This window comes from Trachurus trachurus (genome assembly GCF_905171665.1).
Source record: "Trachurus trachurus genome assembly, chromosome: 21".
Classification (NCBI taxonomy): Eukaryota; Metazoa; Chordata; class Actinopteri; order Carangiformes; family Carangidae; genus Trachurus; species Trachurus trachurus.
This window is the reverse complement of record NC_139899.1, coordinates 18,974,660-18,999,015: the sequence shown is the minus strand read 5'-3', so window position 1 is coordinate 18,999,015 and position 24,356 is coordinate 18,974,660. Positions and strand designations below refer to the sequence as shown.

The 24,356-nt window shown below is 42.5% G+C and overlaps 2 protein-coding genes across 3 annotated transcripts; both read right to left on the bottom strand.

Moving 5' to 3' along the window:
• Positions 1 to 837: 837 nt before the first annotated feature.
• tnfsf13b (TNF superfamily member 13b) lies at positions 838 to 3,634 on the bottom strand. Of its 2 annotated transcripts, none has more exons than XM_083996360.1 (6): positions 3,214 to 3,634; positions 3,014 to 3,128; positions 2,376 to 2,432; positions 1,994 to 2,118; positions 1,527 to 1,677; positions 838 to 1,370 (listed from the first exon to the last, which is right to left on the bottom strand). In XM_083996360.1, the coding sequence occupies exons 1-6, from the start codon at positions 3,445 to 3,447 to the stop codon at positions 1,258 to 1,260; spliced, it is 795 nt and encodes a 264-aa protein (XP_083852486.1). In that variant the 5' UTR covers positions 3,448 to 3,634; the 3' UTR covers positions 838 to 1,257. The 2 variants fall into 2 exon arrangements, with proteins under 2 accessions (XP_083852486.1, XP_083852487.1); XM_083996361.1 differs by having other exon boundaries at positions 1,994 to 2,094.
• A 589-nt stretch (positions 3,635 to 4,223) lies between these two features.
• Positions 4,224 to 9,304, bottom strand: abhd13 (abhydrolase domain containing 13). The gene is made up of 2 exons (XM_083996262.1): positions 9,107 to 9,304; positions 4,224 to 7,977 (listed from the first exon to the last, which is right to left on the bottom strand). Exon 2 carries the CDS (start codon positions 7,941 to 7,943, stop codon positions 6,888 to 6,890), a length of 1,056 nt encoding a protein of 351 aa, XP_083852388.1. The 5' UTR covers positions 7,944 to 7,977; positions 9,107 to 9,304; the 3' UTR covers positions 4,224 to 6,887.
• Positions 9,305 to 24,356: the final 15,052 nt, after the last annotated feature.

Here is a 24,356-nt window from a genome sequence, read left to right as displayed (position 1 = left end):
CATTTGGGTTGCAGTTGAACTGGAGCCAACCCCAGCTGATATAAGGCGAGGGCGGGGTTCATCCTGAACAGGTTGCTATGGCGGGACCGACATATGGAGATGAGCAACCTTACTGTACATGCTCACATTCACACCTACAGTCAGCCTAATGTGCATGTCACAGAAAGGCCCCAGGAATTAAACCGAGAACCTTTTTGCTGAGAGGCAACAGTACCAAACACTGTGCCGACTTTTTTCACTGTTACATAAGATATGTGATAAGATGCTGTGATGTGTTTGATTACAGTTTGCTTCAGTCCATTTATTTGTGGAGCTTCTAACTTATCACTGTAGATAACGGTGACTTATCGTACTCCCTAACTAACGTACTCCAAATGTCACATAGATGGATAACTTAATATAAACTGAAGAACTGAAGAATTACCCACTGAGGATATTTCACTGTTTTACCTCCATTGGATCCTCAGGCACTACAACTTCATTGAGCAGCTCCTCTGAATATGCAGACATTGAGTGCCTACAGTTTTGCCTCCAGCTAAAACTCTCCTCTTTCTTTTCACTGTTCCTGCTCAGCTTTAGGTTTGATTTGTGTCTCTGCTGTGTGGCAGGATGTCATATTCCTTCTAGTGGCCAACACTGGAACAACAACCTCCTCCTCCACTCAAGATGATGTCATCTCTTGAGCAATAACTGTCACTTTTCTGTATCTAAAACTGTCACATCCTTTAAGACACATGCAGGGGAACTTAAATCAAACGCTGGCATTAGGACGACTCTTGCTTTTATTAGAAAATCTTAAAATAAAAGTAGAAAAAACAAATAAAGCATTTGAAAAGATAAATCTCAGTGGTAAACGAATGCTTCTGCAGAGTATAAGAAGAGTATAAGAATGATTTCACACAGGTAACACACCTACAAGTCAGAACATGTCATAACTTTTGTGATTATTTGAAGAAACAGCGTGACTCTGTAATTTTTTACTGATATTTTGTCTTGATATGTGGTAGAAATGAACACAATAAAGCTGTGCTATAAGGTGCATATGGAGAGAGTAAAGACTGTGCTTTCAACTTATCGAACCCTTCATTTCCTGAGCCTGAGCAGAAATGGCTGCTTCCTGAATTCTTCTCCCAAACACCCAAGGTCAGGCAAGGTCAGCAGAATTGTGTCATGTCGCTCTCTCTTTCTCTCTTCCCAGTGTGGCACATGTTTCCCATGACAACAGCATCCCTCAGGTCCAGAGCAAGGTGACACCCTTTAAGCCAGTTTGAAAGCGCCCAGGAAGGTGACGTCTCCGTCCAGGGACACGTTGGCTGTGGAGCGGGGGATCAGGAGCTCCAAGTGGTCCCCGACCTCCAGCTTCACAATACCTGAAGGATGTAAATGTAAACCGTTCAGACCTTGAATTGGCATTTAATTAATAACACACATGTGCAGCCATTTCAGTTTCAAAAGTGGAACTCACACTGTGCGCACACCGAGGTTCCCTAGCAGCTGCTGTGAAAAAAAGGTGATTGCAGGCTCACCTCCTGTGTAGCAGGTGTTGTAAGGGAAGACAGGGTTCATGCTCTGGATGCAGCGGAACAGGACTGCAAAAGGATCGTCGTTTCCCACCACATTGCTCTTATGCCGGATCACCACATGACCCATTGCAAAGGTACTGTCCACATAGAAGACCTGTGTAAATCAGTAAATCAGAAATGCTGGGTTAAATCCAGGAGGTGTGGCTCTGGCATGGTTTTTAACATGCATAAACAGTCTGGTAGGTGGTGTAGCATTTGCAATGTCATTTAGTATGCGTGCATCATTTGCATTTTCTCTTCAAGGTCTGTTAACCAACTGCATGCGTAGATCGAGCACACCCATTTTTATTTTTTTTTACGCACTATGCGGAGGCATGCACCCACTCCTATGTAAGAAATGTGGTAATTGACAAAGAGAGCAGCAGCACCTCCCTGTGGATGAACTATGAAATGACAACAGACAGACCCACCTGACTGTACACAAAGAAGTAGCCTTCCTGTCTGACTGCTATGCGGTCTCCATCTGCCTCCAAGGCAGAGCCCCTCTTCAGCCCAGTCTGCCAAGGGATACCTGTGTAGACAGTCGAGTCCAATTCTGATCAAAATAAATAAGAATATATTAGAAAGCAAGTAAGCATATTATATCCCAGGAGTCCACCTGTTAGTGAGTTAGTTTCTGTTTGAGGTCGCTGCACTAAATTGTTTCCTGTGTGAAATATAATTTAACCGTGTAATTATGAGTGTCGTCAATGTTGCAACATCCAAACAAAAAACAGCTTGAACTAGTAAAATGTTAATAAATACATAGTGTCAAAAAAACATCTAAAACGAAGCAAGTCTGGCATACTGTACCTTTGCTGAAGGTTTGTCTCTTCTTGTCTGCCAACAGCTGCAGGCACGGCTGAGACACTGTGACAAAACAAAGGAGAAACTTAGAGATCTTAAAACTGCTCTGCTGTTTCCTTGCAGTCTAAATGTTGCTCGCTCTTCAGATGTGTCTCTTTTCCCCTCTGCCCCGTCCAATTTTCCTTATCGGGCAAAATTCCACAAGGGGAAGCAGCAGCAACAGCACTGGTATAAACACTGGTGCCCTGTGCACCCTAGAAGTGTATAAATGACCATGCAGATGATTCACACTCTCAGTTAACCACAGGGACATCCGGCTTCACTTGAAAAAAAAAACTTGTTTACAGTATATCCTTAACTGATGAGTCATGAACACTCGGTTGTTAGTCTGTTTAATTTTTTCAGAGGAATCTTTTGTTTTCTTTGCAAATGTCTTAAGTTAGAGATGAGGACAGAGAAAACTGAGTGATTGATGATTATTAGCTACATAGATAAACTTAACTTGGCATGATAATAACCACATGGAATACATAAGAGTATATAATCAGTCTTTTGCAAGTAAACCAAAGCATTTGTATCACAGACTTTGCTGCATTTCTTTAGCAGGAAAGTGTCATGATCAGGTGTGCATTATTGTGTCTCACCTAATGTGTCTGTCTCAGGCGCAACTCTCTTATTCCTTGGAAGGTGGAAAGTTTGCAGGGACTCAGGTCTGTGTGGAGGCTCGTGGCTGCTTCTCCTTCCACTGATATTCTCAGTCTGTGTGGACACAAAGCAAGCGAAAGTGAAGTGAAATATAACAATTTGCATATCTTCATGATGGGCTTTTGTTGTTGTCTCTCACCTGGTCTCCATGCTTGGCCTCCTGTCCCTCCTCTCTCCTGCGACAGACCTCTGACTTGAGTCCCTCCACCTCCGCCCTGAGAGCCACCAGTTGATACAGGGACAAAACAGAAACAGAGGAGCAGGTGACAGCAGCTAATGTCAGAAGGAAAACTGACCAGGACAGTCTCCCTTCGCCGGCTTGTTGTCCAGTCCCAGGTTTCACACCTGCCAAAACTGCCATCTCAGAGCCCATGCAGTCTTCTGAGCACTCACACTGGCAGCATGACTCGACCCACCCCTGAATTTACGAGGCTTCGCTTCCTACAAGACTTGACCCAGGGATGGTGGATGTTTTTGTCTGCCCAAATCACCCGCCACTGATTCTCCTGACTCACTCTTATCCTCACGCGGCTCCAGCTCAGTCGGAGGGACTACGCAGACTAAATACAGTCAAGAAGAAGAAGAAGAAGAAGAAAAAACAGCTTCCCCTCTACTGTTCCGCTCAGCTAACCACTCTGCTTCCTGTCTGACCAGCAGCTCTGACGAGTCTCTCGTGCCTTTCTCTTCATCCTGCTCTTTCAAATTGCACGGTGCCATATTCTAATAATCTGTGGGAACAGCACGACAGACAGTCTTGACAGTTCAGACAAGTGATTCATACTAAGAAGAAAAACAAAGATATTACATTTGAATTTGGCAGCCAGAGGACCCAACACTCACTGGAAGAAGGAAGTGCAAAAAAAATACCTCAACTGTGACTGGCAACATAACAGAAAACCCCAAAAACAATCAAACAATTCTCAGAATGTAAAAAGTGAAGTGATATTAGGACCACTGAGTCAATTCGGAAGTCACGCTGAAGAAGCAAACACAAAACAAACCAGTGCTTTAATGTATCAATTTATTGCATGTTACAGTACAGAAAATAGAAAGTGAAAATGTGTGCTTATAAAAGAAGTTGTCATAATTGTTTCTGAAATAGAAAAGAAACACAATGCTAAAATGGAAAACTCACTCTGCTTCTACTTAAAGAGAAAGATGAATCATTCAGATGTCTAACTTTTCACATGTCCCATTAATGTTTCTTCAGTGTGGAGTAACTGGAAGTCATGGTAGATGTACACAAAGCCATGTGTGGCCATGTACACATTATGTCATCACCGTGCAGGTTCATTACAGAAATACGTAAAGACTCGATGTAATCACAGGCCAGTTTGCAGATGCAACTTGTAAAATCCAAATCATGCCAGCATCGGTTCACTATATTCAGAGTTGTATGAACATATAAAAATATGTTCTTATAGTGCATTCACACAGTGCCTGGCCAGTGATTTTCTTTATTTAAAAAAAAAAATTAAAGGACATTCAGTCTGAGTCAGTTCTTTCATCAAAGTGTTGGACAATACACTGGGCTAAGATAAAAACATTTATATAATATTGTTTATTAAATTTGCTTTCAACCAGCCACCAAAAAAATAAATCAAATACATGATGACAAGTTCCTACATCTTTTCATGAATGAAGAAATGGCACAATGCAAAAAACAAAACAAACAAACACACACACAGCAGAAGTGTGTAAAGCAAAGCATGTGAAAAAAAAGTGTATATTCACATGGGTGAAGTTCAGATTGCACAACAGGCTCTTCCAACGTGTGATGGGATCAAAATGTTTTACATAGGATGCATCAAACTCAGCTTACAGCTTTGATATAATACAAAAATATCTGAAACTGTTCAGTGCCACTGGTGGAAAAAACACACACAAGGGAGAAAAAGACTATAAATAATTTCATATAAAGCACACTTGTTAATTTAAGACCACATTATACATTCATAGTAGCCTTTAGACCGTTTTTTTTTCAAGTTGTTGTTAACACTGACACAAGTAAATTTTGGTCTTTCGGTGTTGTTAAATTTTGTTGAGCATACTGTCTACAAACAGTATCAAATATGGCTAAGGAGATCTGTTGAGTGTATTCAAATGGCTTTGTTACCACTGCAGTGCAGCGTGCTGCATTTGGAAAGCAGGAGCAGAAAACAGTGTTTTAATCATCAAGCTCTGCTCCACCCCACCCCCTGGAAGACATGCAGGAAAGGTTAATTAACTCATTAAAAGCCCTCCAAGTGAGTAAAGCCATTTTGCCACATGGGTGAGATGATAGTAGCTAACAAATAATTACAACATTTGATTCAAAAAAGAAAGCTCATATTGTTTTTAGTTCTTGAGATAGGTTCAGGATTATTCAAGACAATCTTAATGCAGCGTTCAAAGAGCAACTGGTTACCATAATGATTCCTTATGTGTGCCCTGGCTGGTAAGAAATCCCCTACTAGTGCGAGTGTGAAAGACAAGGGACAAAGTCCACAGTACTTTTTCAGTGTAAAGGTTCATTGCAAAGTTCAGCCTAAGTGGGGGTTGGAGTTTCAGTATGAGTTTGATTAATAGAAGTACACATCATTCAGGGTTAGTCCTTTTTCCTCTTTTGATACCAAAATTATTTTTTTTTAAGTTGCTGGACTGTTTCTTGATTTTGTACTCTACAAGACATTACTTTGGAAGTGTTTGTGTCCCTCAGACTGTTGGAGCCAATGTTCAACTTTATTCTTGTGCATAAAATGATTTTCTCATGGGCAGTATGGTGCTGTACTCAGAGAGTTGAAGAAATCTGAACCCATCCTTTAAAGGACAAACTACACACAGAGCAAATGCTCCTCACCAAGCTGCAGGAGCCAAAGTTACTCAACTCAAGACCATTTGAGAGTTAAGTTGTGTTTTAACAGGACACGGCAACAGAGAGAATCTTGTGGCTTATCCCAATCGCACTGAAACAGAGGCAGTTTGACAGGAAATTAGATTTCAAAAATGTGTTTTAAACGCCAGACGTAACAAGCATGTCACCTTATCTTACTAACCACTTCATCTCAGTCAACGGTTTCTGTGAGTTACACAAAAGCCCAAGTTTTTTTAGAATGCTACTGTGCCAGAAATTAAAAAAAAAAAAAATTCAAGGGACTATATAAATATTAATCACTACAATGTCATGACATGCCAAGCTGCTGCACAGACTCAATATCAATGTCCCTCGCCTAAAGGGCAGAGAACAAAAAGAAACACATCCTTATGCCTCTCCACGTATTGCTCATCAGATGTTAGACTACACAAGTCAACACTTTAATCTCAACAACAAAAAAAGTGCAACATATTAACAAAACAATTATACATATTAATATAGGCCTATATATTACCAGTGGCTCACAATGTATATTAGAAGAAGTGTCATTTTAATTCTAGTAGTAATCAATTTCAATGGAGACATGGTCCTCATATGGTCATTGTACGATGTGCAACTGTTTCATTTCATTTGATTTTATCAAGACCCATTCTAGCAAGTTGTTCTGTGTCATGTCTTGCAGTGTGGGCATGTTTGCTCTGGCTTCATTCATAAAAGGTCTTAAATACATGCAATCATAGCTGAAAATCAAACAAAAAAAAATATCCATGAGGGATTGTCACCCTCTCTTAAAACCTTGAAATAGTCAAATTATTTAGACAAATATGTTACATTTACAGAAGAATAAAATAAAAACCCAGAAAAAGCATAGAAAATGTACATTCTTTCCAAAAATCAATGAAGTCCATCCAAGCTATTTCCTCGACAGCCTTCACTCCATCATCATCATTTTTTTTTTCTCAGATAATGGTAACACTAGCTGAGGGCTGAGCACTCTCCTCGTGGGTGTGGCTCTTCAGCAGGTCTTTCATGAACTGCTCCAAAGCAGCAAAGTAGCCCTGACACTGCCACGTGTCATTGTGCGTTCCCTCTGGAAAGATTGCCAGGCGTTTAGTCCGTGCGGGCGACAGCTCATACAGTTGTTTCATCATAACTGGCGGGATGAGCTGGTCTGACAAACCAGACACAAAGAGCGACGGCATGCGGCACAGCGCCACCTGCCGATAAGACAGGAACTGATTCCTGTAGCACCACAGAGGCAGCAAGCGCATGGGCAAGAAGGAGAAGAGCGTCGCCGCCATGTGAGGGATGCTGAGGAAGGTGTTTTCAACAATAATGGCCGCCACACGGTGAGGGTTGACCGACGCCAAGCGAACCGCCACGGCGCCTCCTAGTGAACGGCCAAAGAGCACCACCTTTGTCTTGTCCAGATCAGGACGGGTCATGACATAGTCCAGTGTGGCCTCTGCATCCAGGTACAGCCCGTCCTCGCTGGGCTCGCCTTCGCTCTTTCCATAGCCACGGTAGTCCACCAGCACCACATTGGCTTTCAGATTGACCAGCATCAGCAGAGCGTTCGGCACTCTGTGACCAATGTTACCTGCGTTGCCGTGGAAATAAAGGATGGTGGGCGGAGAGGAGGACGCAGGGTTGCTCTGATTGCCAGAAGTGACACCGGGGGCCACGTCCCCTCCCGTGTAGCGCAGCAGGATGAGGTTGAGCTTCACGCCGTCCTTGGTGCGGATGTACACGTTCTCATGAGGGATTCCTGTGGGCATGGGAACGTAAAGGCGAGAGGAGGAGGGCTGGTCAGGGAAGTAGAGGAGCACATCCTGAAATTTGTACAGGATGCCGGCCACAGAGGCCAGGATGAGAGCGAGGAGAAAAAATCCTCCGTACAGGTGGAAGGTGAGAATCAGGGCCAAGAGGGAGACTCGACAGGCGCCCCAGGACCAGGAGGCCAGAGCCAGGGTGCAGCGCTCCATTGCTCCCCACAACCTCCACGGCTTCTCCATGGCTAGACACGAACTGAGTCACACAACAAACACTCTGCAAATACAGAAGAAAGGGAAAGCTTTAGTGAATCTGCACAGAAATCGTTTGACAAAAGAACACCAATGAGCCATGTAAAAAATAATATAAAAAGTATCACATCTTCTTACTGCTAACCAGATTTATTGTCTGTTTCTTAATCTACATTATAAATAAACTGACAAATTCACAGCAATTTTGTATGTGCTCTTACAAGTTAAAATCAATCTGTGATGATAACATATAAAGGAGAAAGAATTAATCAATGCAATTGATGACTGATTATCAGTAATGCCACCTTTTAATGATCACAGGACACAGGTTTGAAGAATACATTTAAGCCCCATGGGGCCACAGAGATGCCCTGATTTTTCTAAATGTAAAGAAACATGTTTTCATTTCAAGACCAAAACTATCACATTAGTATTTGTAGTTAGTTTATGGTGTGATTCTGTATCTCAGCCCATCCTGCTACTGGAAAAACACTGTCCATTCCCATCCTGTGTTCAGGGTAATACATCACAGCTGAACAAATACGCGAAAAAAAAAAAAAAAAATCATTTTACAGATAGTAGCCAGCACCAACCAGTGTTGGTCCTACTGAGCTCCCTACACCTAATTAGATGGATCCGGTGGAGGTGCAGCCAGTCACGACCAAGTGCATACACACGGTCTCAGTGAAGTGTTAACTCCAGTTTGACTTAATAAGATGTGGACAGATGTAGAAACAGATGTTAGCGAGCATCTGGTGAAACGAGAACGGAGCAGCACTTACCTCACATTACATTACACTAACGTTAGTGTTGCTGGGGATAAACGAGGGATACGTGAACATTACAAGCCTGTAAAGTGCCTTGACCCCACCTAGAAGCAGGAAGAGCTGTTTACAGCTGCTGCTGCTGCTGCTGCCTCTGTACGACTCAACCAGCAGCCAGCTTTGACAGTAAGCGTTAGCCAGCTAATATTAAATACCGTACATGTCAAAACTACTCAAATCTATATAGGCTGCCAAAACAAGATGTGAATTCAACAACGGCGACACACCTAGCTTTGAAGTTACTGACCATAAAACCGCGACAAAGCCTGTTAAAATGAACGTTAGCGGCGCTGCTACAACTAGCCACCTGCAGCAGCCACATATACTCACCCCTCTCTCATTGTTTCAGCGCCTCAGCTGCGTGAAATCTTTGCGAAACAGAGACACGTAGACAGTACAGTCGCTGTCATCCAGCTCCGCGCCTGGTAGACTAAATTACACCCTGCGAGAAAAGGAGTGAAAACGAAAGGTGAGTGACTGACAGCTGCAACCGGTAGAGCTAGCTACACGGCTCCTTAGCATCACCGCTCCCTTCATGAGGTCCGTGTGGGAACTCAGGAGGACGAGAGAAAGGTTCCGGGATAAAACAGGATTTTCACTCACGTCCAGTGCAGCAGCATTTAAATTATTACTACAAATATCTCACATTATTTAAAAAAAAAAAAAAAAAAATTCATTATGTAAATAAAACAGTTTTATTTTATTTTATAGTGTTGGTGTTGTGTTTAGTGGAGCCATCACCAGTAAGTGTGCTGTTTGATTGTTGTCCACCAGGTGCTGCTCTTAGAGAGAAAATAGCAGTGACTGTTCATTTAACAGTTCTCTAGTAAACTCCTTAAATACAAGTAGCTGGTTTCGGGGATGCTTCATGAATAATGAACAGTGCCGTGAATGGATAGCACAAATAAGCAGGCCACTGTAACTGTGTAGCGCCTCCAGTCTATCAAGCATGCATAACACTAATCAAATACAGGAAGTAGTTTTTCCAGTTGTAGCCTAGGCTAGAGGATTGTTTTTTTTAATATTGATACAGAGATGCAAAAATCAGCTAGCCTGGGATTCTTAGGAAGTATGGTCCCAAAGGTAAGGGCTGTTGTAATCCCTTCACCCTCTAATACATGGTCTTAATATAAACCGTAACTCCACAGCTTATGTCAACCTGCTGCTTTGATTTCAAAGGGAGACTATAAAAAACTTGTTTTTCCCCTCCCTTTTTGTCTTGGTGGAGTCACAGTTGAGACATCTCACAGCCTACAAAAGTGGGTCAAATTGTAGATGTGACAGTGAGCTGTAACACTGTTGACTGCTGGCAGGTAGGGTGATGAGAGAAATGTCCTTGAATGAAATGTCCCATGATGAGAGAACAGTGAGGCCAGAGAGTATGTCAAGCTGCACGTAACATTCACCTCAGTCACTATTTTCCTGGGAGAGTGACTCAACAGGCTCTGACAACTGCTTGTAGGGTGAGATCAACAACAGGTGAGATTACAAAGGATTTGACTGTCTGCATTAGATGTAGGAATTACTTTTATATGATGAGCTATGAAATTAATGAGAAAATAAACATGCCATCATGAAAAAAGGGTTTCATAAAATATATTTGAATATTGTAAGTTGATGTTCTCTTAGGTTGTCTTAGGTTGCCCATTGGTATTTTTGTATTTAACATCTTGCTCACACTCAGTGTGACCTTGGAGGAGACAGACAGATTATGTGCAGACTAGCACAGCTGTTGGCCATTCAGCTCTGTCCTTGAGGTTCGTTGATTTGATTCTGTGGTGTCTAAGCCAGCATGCTGTTATATTCTGTTAGATAAAACTTATAGGGTACAAAAATTAAGTTACTGTACTTGAAAGTATATGGTTAATGTGGATTAATTATTGCTGGGGCAGAAATGCTGACAGCGCTGTAATAAGTCCTTAAGATGCAGCAGAGATGCTGTTGAGCAGAGGTTTGCTGTGCATGGCGTTGGAGGTGGTTATGGTGGCATGACTATTGTATACGGCATGATAGCTGCCGATACAAAGTAGGTATTGGTGAAATAAATTGTGATCTACACAGAAATACAGTATATATTGTGATTGTCCTGCTGAAAATCTCCCTTGCAAATGATGTTCAAGTGTATTTGTCTTTGCGTATTTGATATTGACAAACTTCTCAGAACGACAGTTGGTGTGAGCACAGGGGTCTTGTTGTAGTGTTGTTTTTTAATGTCAGAGCAAAGAGTTTGGTCCTCATTCTCAGGCCTTGTGACTCAGATTTGAACTTGATTAGACTATAGGACAAGGACTCTGACTTTTCATTCTTTTTGTGAATGTGTGTGCATGTTTGTTTGGGTATTGTGATTGTTGTGGCAGGAAGCTGGAGCCCATACTCAGGTAATTGGGACTCCATCTGGATTTGCCTCAAACTCTTCTTTGATAACTTAGACTTGGACTGAAACACCAGGGACTCGACTCAAGTCTGGGCTCAAACGAGGTTAATGACAGCACAACAACACTACCATGAATCAAATGAGAGTGAAGAATGAGCTTGAGGGACTTTATTTTTTCAGCTTGAGCAGACGGTTTTTAATGTTATGTTCATGCTCTATTCATTATCCACGCAGACACATGCACACAAAGACACAGACACACACACTTGTCGGTCTAGGTTATAGTGAGTGCGGCATTCTGATGGACTCAGCTTATAAGACTGACAGCTGGCAAGTCCACTCTCTCTTACCTACTACTCAATTACCTTTGACATGTCAGTCAAAACATCTATTACACACACACACTGATGGGTATATGCACACACACACACACACACACACACACACACACACACACACACACACACACACACACACACACACACACACACACACACACACACACACACACACACACACACACACACACACACACACACACATGCACGCGCTCTGTCACTCCGCTCCCATATCCCACGACTCTATTACTTGAAATATAGCACTCCAAACAGCTGGAGGGCCTGAGCTCAATAATACAAAGTCAGAGCTGCTATAGGATGAGGAGTGACTCCGACGACCTGGCTGGGCATATCATATCATCAGGCCAAGGGACATGCTTATCATTCACCTCATGCCATGCACCCATTTGCTTCCTAGGGACACCAGAGCAACAGAGTATAAAACTACAAGGCACCCATGATTCCCACTGATGAAATGAGAATGATTGAAAATTGCACTTGGCTTTTACACAGAAACCAACCTATCGATACACATTGATCTTTCTGTCAGTCAGCATCTTGTATGACTGGTGCTGTGGCTTTATCTCTGCACGTGAGAGAGTTGCCATAATTGCATTTTTTGCCGGGTTTGTGAAAGATACGGTTGAGCTCGCCTGACATCATCATGAGTGATTCTCCTTTTATTTGCAAGTCACTGAATGCCATGCGCTCGGTGATGCAGTGTCCATGGCTACAATGTAAATGTGTTGTCACAGAGACAGAGCAGAGTCAGCGAGGACAGCTACATAATGGCAACAGTAGGAGCTGGTGTAGCTCCAATGGCTCTGTTCAAGTGTCAGTCAACCAAGTTTGGAGGCTGTACATTGTACTGTGACTTCCCTATCAACTCAATGAGAAAGTAAACCTGCCAGGCATTGTGGGTAGGTTGCAAAGAGTTTGCCTACTCAAGTCAAGTAACAGAAGTCACAGGGCACTTTTCACATGGAGTGGACCTCGACTCTACTTTAATAATAATAATTATAACAATACTAGTAATAATAATAATATATATTGTGGAGGCAGTAGGTGGCTTGCAATCTCAGGTCCAACTCTGCAGCTCCAGAGGAATGAATACCTGCAGAAAGCGAAAAGAGTCCCCTATACACTATACGCCTGGCAGGAATAAATTGGTGGGGAAATTGCTGTACGTCTCAGGCAGCAATTAGGGGCCTCCTGTGGTGAAAAGGCAGACGTTTAATACAGGCTGCATTTCCCTCATTTCCCTTGCAAATAAACCTTCTGCCACACCTACAATGATATTAATCACTCTAATTAACCTGCAGATATAGGTTTGTGAGTACATGTGTCTTTTTGTGTGTATGGACCCATATTTCTGAAGTGCAAGTAGTGGTGCGGATTTGGAGACTTGGAGAAAGAGTGGGGTCTGATCAAAGCCATTTGGTAGAATTATAAAGGAGTAATGGCAATATACTGTACATGCTGACACAGTTTTGTGGTTACATTGGATTTGAGCAAATTTACATTCCTCGCTCCGTTTTGTGGCGTCAACATGACACATAGGACATTAAGAAGGATAATCACCACTTTCCCTAAAATGCTCCTCTCATTATCCTTAGCATCTTTAGAGTGGGAATGATGTTATCGAAACCATCATTAATCTCCTGGTCTTTGCCCAACCTCCTGTGATGGTAGAGATAGATAATTAGCACATTTGGCCATTGTGCCAAAAATAAAGATGAAACGATGACTTTCAGAGAAAGCCTTCTTTGGCTCTCCAGACACTTGAACAGCCTCATCGGTAACATCATTTGCCAGAGCTTCTAAATCAAGCAGTCTTCATGTGGTTTATTAATGCACTTCATCTAAGTCTGTTTCCCTTCCTCATTTATTTTTATAAGTTAGAATGTGGCTTTGTTTACGATAATGGTGTTGCAGAGTCTCTAAGTTCTGGGATAGAAGATTCTTAAGTTAAAGTTAATATTTTGGACAATATACATTTTAACCTTCTCATGAAAAGTGTCAATTCTGCACTCATGTTGAAGGATACAAGCTAGGAGACGATTAGCCTAAGATAACATAGCATACTGTAGTATAACATCAAAGCATAAATACTAGAATATAACCCTATATAGTCCCAATTACTGTAAGGTGTTGCATCCTCCCGAGGGTGTGGTCTATGAAGGTGTGGTCCTCTTATTTTTAGCCATTGCTTGAGGACCGAACTGAATTGAGATGGTTTGGTCAATGCAGGATTTGTGCCGTGCACCACCGGTTGCTACACCACTGTGTCAAAAAATACAGCTCCTGTTGCCTTTAAAACCATTGACAACTTTTTTCACAAAAACATCAGGTTTTAAGGTCCCTTGTTTAAAAAAGATTTTATTCTGTGGGTAATGGGGGCGGGACTAGATAAGCTTTTGCTTCTCCCGCTTTCCCTTTCGGCCATGTGTATTGTATTACTTGAACTAAGATGAAGTGTGATGATGATGATTTAAATTGACATGCCCGAAATAAACAAATTGATTGATTGATTGATTAAATGGCAATCTATGTGCTTTCATTAATAGCGCAAAATGAATCATGGGCCACTTTTGTTTTTTTGTTGTTGTTTTTTTTTTTAGCAAGAAACAGTTCTATGGTACTCTGTAAAACCACAACCTAAATGGGCACAGCATGTTAATTATGTTAGCTCTTTCCCATTATTTCCAGTCTTTATGCTAAACTAATCTCTTGCTCCTCCTTTCCAGCTACAGATAAGTGAATGGTATTGATCCTCCCCTCTAACTCTTAGCAAGAAAGGGAATGACCATATGTCATGACATGTCAAACAGATTCCCTGAGGCAATAACCACCCCCAGCTGCCACAACCACATCCTCCTCCTCCTCCTCCTCATTGGCATTAGCATCATTATTAATCCTGTCTACAATAATATTTTAACAGCTACCTGGGGCCCAGAGCGCATCGCATCAGGGGAAAAAAAAAACCTATGTTTTATTTCTGTGAAGGGCATTTTCTTTTTGAAGGAATTGCAACTATGAAACAGTGTCAGCAGTGAGCCCAGTTTGAAAAAGTGCAATATCAAGGGCATGCTGTAATTACAATGTGTTCAATTTGGCCTGTGGAGACTTCAGACTCTGCAGAGGAATAGAAACCCACCGTCCTTGAAAAATGCAGCCACATTGTCTGAGTGAAGTCAAGAAGGTTTCTAAAGGTGAGGTAAACTGCAGGAATGTGAGTGCATGCGCTAACCGCCGTCCACTTTAAGAGCAAATTCACTCAATTTAGAGCAAGCTCAGTTACTCTGTGAAGGTCAGTCAAACCAGTAATAAGTGATTGTTTGAGTTGTTTTGGGAGATCACTCCTGACTGAGCTGATACCAGAGGACACGTAGACGCTGGTCGCCAGAAGAAAAAGACAGGGTTGTGGTCAAGATTAAAGGTTACTGTTTTATCCTGTGGGGATGGAAAGGCCATCTTTCATTTCCCATTTAATATATGTGTGTGTGTGTGGGTGTGTGTTTGTGCACGTGACGTGAGTGTGGGTATGCGGATGAACAAAAAATGGTCAGTTTACAAGTAGAGTGGACAATCTTTTCTCAAGTTTAGTTTTTTCGACTTTAGATAAACTGATATGCAAACTTTGATAAATAAGGCTGATCAGTGGGGTGTTCATGATATAGTTGTTGAAAATTTAGGATTTCTGTCTTAAATGGCAAGTTATTGCATTGTGTAATGACTTTTTCTAAGCCTCATCACAAGAAAAGACTTTCCAAGATGTTGCTATACATGCTCTGCAATATAGTAAAGGCTCTTACCCAGTACATGTACTGCCATTTACTAATGTACAATATCATTGTCTTGAAAGTAATGCTCCATGAAATCCAAAATTGGAGGGGCAGGCGTTTATTCATCAGTGTTTGTGAGCTGGCCATATCCTCAACAGATCATGCAGCAGTGTGTTACAAATAAAGACTAATAGCTCAGTCCGGGGGCAAATAAGTCCACTAACACCAAATATTGGCTCTTAAGACCTACAGGCAGAGTAATCATCCATCCGTTTAAAAGCCTGTCGCAAACGCTCTAGACTGATTGACCAATGCTACAATTCATACATCCAACAAGTCCACAGGAAGTCACATAAGGTGGCTGCTATAAAATCAGAATAAATAACCTGTGGGTAATCACACCACAGCATGCAGCTTACAAATGTGACATCTTTACCCAGAGAGGAAACAGAGAAGAGAAAAAACAAGGAAATGGAAGAAAGGAGTGTGGGAAAAGGCAGCAGGGAGAGTGACAAGGGAACAAAAACGACAGAGAGGAAAGGCCTCCATACAAATCCATGCAGTGATGTAGGTATTTATTTAGTGTCCTGCTTCACTCCCTTTCCAGTCATGTGACCCAGTGTAATGGCTGTGGCTTAGGGAGCCATGTGATTTAAAGACAAGAGTTGCAATCAGCAAATCTGAACAATATATCAAATGCCTCCCCTCCTCTCCTCCCCCGCTTAGTTGTTGTCTGTTTCAATCTCTCTCTCTCTCTCTCTCTCTCTCTCTCTCTCTCTCTCTCTCTCTCTCTCTCACACACACACACACACACACACACACACACACACACACACACACACACACACACACACACACACACACACACACACACACACACACACACACACACACACACACACACGCAGGTACACACACTCTCCCAGGCACCTCCCCTGCTCGTCACCCCTGAGGCTCACACAATAAGAGCTTAATGAAAAGGTACTTTACACTGACGGTTGTGCACTGGGGAGATATCTTTAAATGTCACTGTTAATGGGAGAAATTAGCAGAGAGCAGAGTGTTCTGTATCTGTGTGTGAATGTGAGCATCCTGATGACAGTGCATGATACCTGGTCAAATGAGTTACAGTTTATTTGTCCTACTGTGTGTGTGTGTGTGTGTGTGTGTGTGTGTGTGTGTGTGTGTGTGTGGCAGATCACCGCAGTTCATGTGCTTGACTTATGTTCCCCCCGTGCAGGTCTCGGCTCACCAGAGTAGACCCTTGGCTTGTTTACAGCGTATCACGGCAGATACAGCCGTGACCCCACTGTGACCCCATAAATTAACCCCGCTGCATGATGGGAGCTCGCGAAAATCAGATGATGCCGATCTTCTGGAGCTGATTGATTTAACTACAGCCATAATTCAGCATATCATTTATTCTCCCCTAGTCTCCCTTCCTTCAAATCGAGTATCTCAGTGGTGCAATGCATCACGGCTCCAGCGAGCCTAGAGGACTACAGCGAGAAGGATTGATGTTCTTCCAGGGATCATTGCTGAGTGGGTCTGTCTAATGGTTACAGTAACAGCTGAATGACACGAATAAATGCATGAATGGGAGTCAAAAATGAAGGCAGGTCATGCTGTAGCCATCTCATAACCTCTCATCTGATGAAACCGTGATATACGCTGAGGTGGAACAATAGGTACTTCCTCAAACTGGGACACAGTGGATGGAACCACAGCAGAATTGATCACTTTTGACCTTTTGCTGAACTTTACTCTGTCTGTGGCAGATATTTGCAGAGTCTAGTAGAGAGGAGCATGACTGCTGGAGATAGAGGGATAAGTGTCCAAGAGAGAAAGGAGGAGAGTGGTTTAGGAAGGAACGAGGTCATGAGTCTGAGTGTCTGCGACTTGCTGCCTCCTTCCTATCAAAGCAGCTTTTCGGGAGCTATTTGCAGAGCTGCAAATGTGGACGAATAATCCAATTTACAGTCGCACAATCTATACATTTACTATGACCCCGGGTTAACTGAATATAGCACGGTGCGTTCAAAAAAGCAAATTGCTAATGATTGGCACCGCTCATTTGATTGTCTCCCCCTCAGACATAGATGTTAGATTGCCAGGAGATGCACAGATGTGAGCTGTGATCAGAAGTAGAGCAAGCCACCATGGGGAGAGAGGGGAGAGATTCGCATGTGGCTGGTAGACTGCAGAGTGTGTCTGCAAAGTCATCTGAGGTCGGCCAGTCTGTGTGTGATGAGGCAGATGACGCAGAGTAAGGGCTTAGGCCGAGTACAGCACATCGCCACACAGGCCCGGGCTCACAAACACCTTGCATACGAGATGAGATGGTGACTGAACCTTGGCTTTATTTGCAAAACAAGAAAGAGTGTCAAGTGGAGAGTTAAGCTACGTGATCAAAGATTTACTAGGATTTATTAGTCCACACTGCCATATAACATCTCTGTGAGGATGTGTTATGTGTGATCTAAATTAAAATTTAAATGTGTTAATATGCTAATGACAAGGCGGAAATTAGCATGGTTTTTTTTTTTTTACTTTTTTGTCCTGGTTTAGTGCTCTAGCAAGCTAACAATCGCTATAACATGAATTTGTCTGCACAGAATTTCAAGAGATGTTCAATGTGGACCAAACAGGTAGACCCACTATTTCTTAGAAGCCTTAAAGCCAAAATAGCAGCGACAACACATTAATGTAGAATGAGCCATTGTACTGTAGTACACACACAGCAAAATCAGTGAGACAGAAACATAAAGCAGGAACTTGTATGTACCAGTGTGATTAGCCTTATAAGCTGCGGTTTAGCAGTCGCAGTGACGGCTTGGTGAAATGTTTTAGCTCAGTGTACCAGACATATGACAACATACAGCAGAAAGGAACGGAGGATAGGGACTGGAGCAGAGCTACGCTGGCCTCCCTCCAGCCCCATCCCAGGCACAGTCTGGGCAGTAGCTGTATACTGGTTCATGTGAAACCCCCTCTCCTACAGGATGAGAGGTGACTGAATCGAGGTGCTGGATGCTGTTCAGATTCCATGTTTTAGCCAGGACTGACTTCAATCCCACTTCTTCAAAGGCTGTACTATGCCTTTTTTTTTCTCCCCCTTCCACTTTCCTGTTGGATCCAGGGGCAGACATATCCCTTTCATCAAGAGGTGCTTTTCTCTGACAGCACAGATTAGCGAGAGGCAAATGCATTTAGAAACGCCATGCTCATTTTCTGTGCTCACACATTGAGCCTTTACCATGCTTTGCATTACTAAATGGTTCAGCCAACGTCTTCTATGTTGACCCACTGGCTTCAACATATGTATTTTGTATGTAAACTCAAATGACATAAGGAATACCAAGTAAAAATGATACCACCAGCTTCGTGCAGGTAGAGAAATACAGCCACTTTAGGGGAGATCTCTATTTTGAAGTCAATAAGATTTAACGTGAAGCTAGAGGACCGAGACGCGGGGACGGATAGGGAGACGAGAATAAGCTCAGACTGGTGTTGACAGCAGGGATGCTTGGTGACAGAAACTCTTTGGGCTGGGCCTCAGCTCTCTCTGCTGGAGTGTGGAGCCTCTGTCTGCATCCTGGAGTTCCTGTAAATCCTGCCTTCTGCTGTTTACACTTGGACTGACGCTGATGTTACAGGGGCCCACTCCTTCCATCTGGAGAAAAACAGGCCCACGGGCTCGGGGACGCTTGAATTTAAGACTCTGATTTGATCAAACATGTCGACAGCATGTCTGATCGAACCCTTGCAAGACCCTGTTTCTTAACATCATATGTATAGATTTTTAATATCTCTTGCAACTGTCTCTATCTCTACCAGTAGACCCAGCATGATCTACAACCATGTTATAATGTCATATAACAACAATGGTATGTAACGGTAATGTTACCCCGCTGATGATAGCACTGCAATATTTAGTTATGTGTTTCCGTATGCAAATGTAACTCTTTATACCTATGTTAAATTACCATATATGAAATGTGTACAACAAAAACGGACATACAGTACAGTATTATGTCTAGCCCATACAAATATACTTCATATGTTTAGAGGAAGGAAGCTGGAGCACACGGTCAGGTTAAAGCTTTTAATAAGGTAATTTAATATAATTTGTAAACATACATTCACTCCAATGCCTGTCAATAGTTGTTGATATACAGTAGTAGGGTCAAAAAAGTCTCCCAAATAATGTTTTGAATTAATGAATACAAATATCTTCTATATTTTAGTAAACCTGCAAATTACATTTATATTGTGAAAATATATTCTTGCAACATTGTAATCGTACTATATAAAATACAAAGTTTACTATATTACATACATAATAACATGTGACCTATATGGCATCATCACTTTTGATAATGTATGGGTTGGCTAAATCAGAAATTTGAATGGCAGAGGATCACCAAAGATGGTGGAATTAATTCTCTGAGGATAATAAATATCTGCATGATTTACTGTAATGGCAGAGCAGCAAATAGCTGGTAAGATATTTCACTCAGGACTATAATGGTGGACCACTGAGTCATGCTGCTAGCATGGTGAAATATTTGTTTAATATCTAAGAGAACTTCTAAATATAGATTTGTGCAAGAGAGCATCGCACTGCTTAAAGATGCAAAGTCTTTTGAAACTGTTATGCTCTTAGAACTAAAGTCAGAGGAGTTAAACCCGCTGTGTGATTATCTTTTCTACAGCCTTCTGGTCCTTTCCCAGTGAGAGCCATGATTCCCCATGCAAGAGATTGTGCAGAGACTGTGAGAGCACCAGGCCATCACTGATGCAACATCAGGGTAAGAGAGGATGAAGACAAACACTCACCTTAGCAGACACAAATATATTTATGTTATGCACATATTCAACAGTGTTTTTGATGCATATAACTGTTGTGGTTGTGATAGCAGTGGAATATGTTCTTCACAAGAATATTTTCAATAATTCAGTTTGCACAATGTGCCACTAGAGTAAGGAGGTATAAATAAGCTAATGTAAGGGCCCCGACAGTAGCAGATTTGATCCCAGCACAAACAAATCTCCTCTATCATGTATTTGTATTCTGTATGTTTCCTTGACAGGGTAAAAGCTGCCTTTCCTGGCAGGCATATTTCCTTTGAAGTTGGGTTGAGGCTGGGTGAACACAGAGATCCAGATTGCACAATGGGAATATAGGCCAGGAATCCAGGATCATGGATATGGGAATAGGCAGTGTCCTTGGGAAAGTGAGCTGTGTTGATAAGCCGCTGAGGGATTCCTGGAATGGAAATGGGGGTGAGCCAATCGATCAGGAGAGTAAAACCCTGAGGCGGAGCAGAGGTGGTGATGGGTGGAGTGGGAGGTACAACTGAATGATGGTATCTCCATCACCGCTTTAACCCCCTCCGATTCCACACACCAATTGAACACTCTGGAAAATTAACATTTGTTTCACCAATGACCCCTCGGACACACGTGAGGCCCAGCAATTCTGCAATTCCAGTCCAGTTAATCACGGATAGCAACTTAGCACCACTGTTGACTATTTTGCAAACCACTGTGGTTTGATTATTTTTTTCCAGGCCGCCATTAGTTTCCATTCCTTTCCGCAAGGTTGAAAATCAATTGGCCGACTCCTGAGACCACGTCTGGCTGCTCCATCCATCACACTGAGCATCAACTATGCATTTATTTTTGTCAAAGTTAAAGATGTCAGCCAGTGCAAGTCTAAACTAAATAAACGAGTCAACAGTGACAATGGAAAATAGTAAAGCAGAATGATGGCTTAATATTTTGAATATTCTGAAATAAGCAATCACCAACCAATCCTGTCATCTGCGATGCGGTCAAAACAACATAAACAATTAACTACGATTTCTGTTTTAATACATCTTGTTGCCACAGATTTTACAGCACAAGCAGCAGTGCTGATGGGTTGGGCAAAATTTCTCATCAAAGTCAGCATAGATGTACTTCCAACTCCAGTTACACATTTTTTAAAACATTTCTATGAGGGAAAACCACGTCAGACTAAATATTAATCATAGCAGAATATTTTTACACATAAATATCTCGAGGGGAACTTTAAGTCAAGGATGGTGAGGGAGTCACTGACTTTATATGTGTTTCATTTCATTTGATTTTCAGGCAGTACAGAGATAAATGGAGATTTAGCGGCTGCTGAAAAGTAAAGAGGATGCATTAAAAAGTCTAAAACTAGACACTCAGCAGCGAATAACGATTTAATACTTGCAAAAGCAGCAGTCTCCTTCAATACAGGGACTCACATTAAATATATGATGTGTGTTGATTCGCTGGTGAAGACTCTGCAATGTTGTTGAGAGCTGGTTACTGCAGCTGACAGTCGATTTATACTATTTCATCAAACTACTATTGATTCTTCATGATAAATGGTTCCATTAACTCAAAAATACATATTGAAACAAATGCAAGTGTGTATGCCCACCTGCATGCACACAAGTATGATATCAAAAACATCTCTGCAGGTGCACACACTACACTTGTGCTCGAGTGGAACTCAAGTCACCCCTCTCCTGTCGATTCATTAACATCCACTCAGGACAGTAAACCCAGGCTGAGGGTGTTGTCTTCTCCGACCAATCAGAGAGGCTGAGCCTGTCTCTTTTTCCTCTCTGACGTCAGGCAGATAAAAGCAGGGAGGGAGAGAGAGGGAGAGAGAGAGAGACTGAGCTAAAGAGGAATACAAGCTGATGGTGAGAGAGAGCTTAAGGAAGAGTCATATCAGAGGAGTTGCACAGGGTCAGCTGAGTGGGAAAGGAAGAGAGAGACAGAAAGAGAGAGAGAGATAGGAGGGAGATGTGGAAACAAGGGTGCAGACAGATCACTGAAAAAAGAGGCTACTGAAGGGGCGGCGAATGAGAATGAGGAGTGTGCATCTTAAAAAGTGAACAGGAGATGAAAGTGAGATAGTGACAGGATCACCCTTTTCCACGCTGACACGGTGCGTAGGAGGTGTGAAGGTTGTGGATTTGACACGAGTTGGCAAATGACCATGCGCACAGTTGGATGATGTCACCTGTCTCCTCTCTCTCTCTCTCGCTCCATTCGCCTCCACCTCTGGCTGTGAGCGGGTCCACGTCCACCTCCCTCCCTCCCTCCTCTTCCCTCGTCTCCCTCCATCAGGGATACTGACAAGTGCGGAGAGAGATTAATGATGAGACAGTGCACATCAGGGGGCAAAGAGGTCTTGACAAAAACTTAAAGCGCTCGTTAGAAATAAACCAACATTGTCAGCATCAGTTTAAGCTTCTTGCGTAACAACGCAGAACGAGTGCTGTTTATAGTGTAAAGTCAGTCAGAATAAGAACGACTTAAAAAGCATCAGTGACGATCATAGTAAGACCCTCAACCTTCCACTTGGTTATTTTTAACTTGTTCATACTTTTAATAAACATGTTTTAGCTTTGTCTGACACAGAATTGCTCCCGAGTGCCTTTGACAGGCCAGACAGGACAGTGATGTAAAAATAGCAATAAAAAGGTTTTGATACTTAAAGGGATACTTCACCCAAAATCAATAATTCACCAATTTTCTACTCACCGTCATGCCAAGGAAGGGTTCGGAGAACTTTCTGAGTTACCAAAACGCTTTTGGAGTACCAGGGGGGGGGGGGTCTGGCTGGCAACGGATTTTCATATAATGGCGGTGGATAGTGCTCATTTTTTAATCGTCCAAAACACACACTATGAAACATTCAAATACCTCCATACTGCTCGTCCATACTGACTCAAGTGTCCTGAAGCTACGACATGAAATGGTTGTTTGGACAAATTAATTTGATCTCTGTTTTTACCCTTGTTGTAGCAGTAGCTCCCAGTGGCTGCACGAGATTTGCTGCAAGATGTTCTTTTGTGTTTACATCATACATCCAATGGTTTACAACGACTAATGAACATCTCGCAGCAAATCTCGCGCATGTGCACAAACATCAACAGAGCCACTGGGAGCTACTGCTACAACCAGGCTAAAAACAGAGATCAAATTATTTTTTTCCGAACAACTTTTTCATGTGGCGGCTTCAGGACACTTGGGTCAGTACGGACGAGCAGTATGGAGGTATTTGGATGTTTCAGAGTGTGTGTTTTGGACAATTCAAAAGTGAACTCTATCCGCCGCCATTATATGAAAATACGTTGCCAGCTGGACCCCCCCTGCAACTCCAGAAGCGTTTTGATAACTCCGAAAGTTCTCTGAACCCTTCCTTGGCATGACAGTGAGTAGAAAATTGGTGAATTATTGATTTTGGGTGAAGTATCCCTTTGATTACTCACTGATTACTTGCTGCTAAATTCCTTGAAACTTGATGAGAAAAAAACCAGACGCCTCAGCTGTGCAAATTACCCTTAATTTAGCCGATGCTATAAAGTACGACGAGATGATACAATCAATTCTACGCATGTATGGGCAATTGTTTTGGAGAGGGCACATACGTTCCCCCAGCGCAGATAGTGGATGAGTCATATCTGCCAGCCCTTACTGTTACTGTGATGGCTCCAGATTTAAGGGCCAGTAATCTGCATTCGTCTCACAGACGTTCTCTCTCTGCCCCCCTCCTGTCTCTGTCTCTCTGTTGCCCTCACGTTACTTCTGTCTCCACACACACACACAGACACTCACACACACACACACACAGGTTGGAAAGTGTTGGGAGCGGTGTCAAACTGACAACTCTCTGTTGTGCCAAACGCACACTCCGTATGTTGTTGACTGGCCGCCGCTCAGGTGCCGAACTAAGTCAGGCGATCACTACCAACCAATCAAATTGCAGGGAATGGTATTATGAATATCCTGGCCAGATTCCTATATCCTGTACCATATGTCTACTAACAGAGCATAGGGAAGCAGACACACACACGCACGCCACAGTTACAGGGTCACAGACAGTATGAAACAGAGAAACTACTGTTAAAGTTAAACTAGACAATCTCCAGTGAAGCGGGACATCTATCCCACAACATGATCGCTACATCCTGCAGTGACATAATATGTGAGAGCGATGAGTGATGAATGATAAGCGCTCAAGCACCCCTAGCAACTGCACAACAGATGTT

Coding starts and splice junctions, on each gene's coding strand:
- tnfsf13b (XM_083996360.1), bottom strand. CDS start 3,447: ATGGGCTCTGAGATGGCAGTTTTGGCAGGTGTGAAACCTGGGACTGGA. Junction 3,129..3,213: donor AGGCCAAGCATGGAGACCAG/GTGAGAGACAAC, acceptor GTGTCCACACAG/ACTGAGAATATCAGTGGAAG. Junction 2,119..2,375: donor GAGACAAACCTTCAGCAAAG/GTACAGTATGCC, acceptor TATTTTGATCAG/AATTGGACTCGACTGTCTAC.
- abhd13 (XM_083996262.1), bottom strand. CDS start 7,943: ATGGAGAAGCCGTGGAGGTTGTGGGGAGCAATGGAGCGCTGCACCCTG.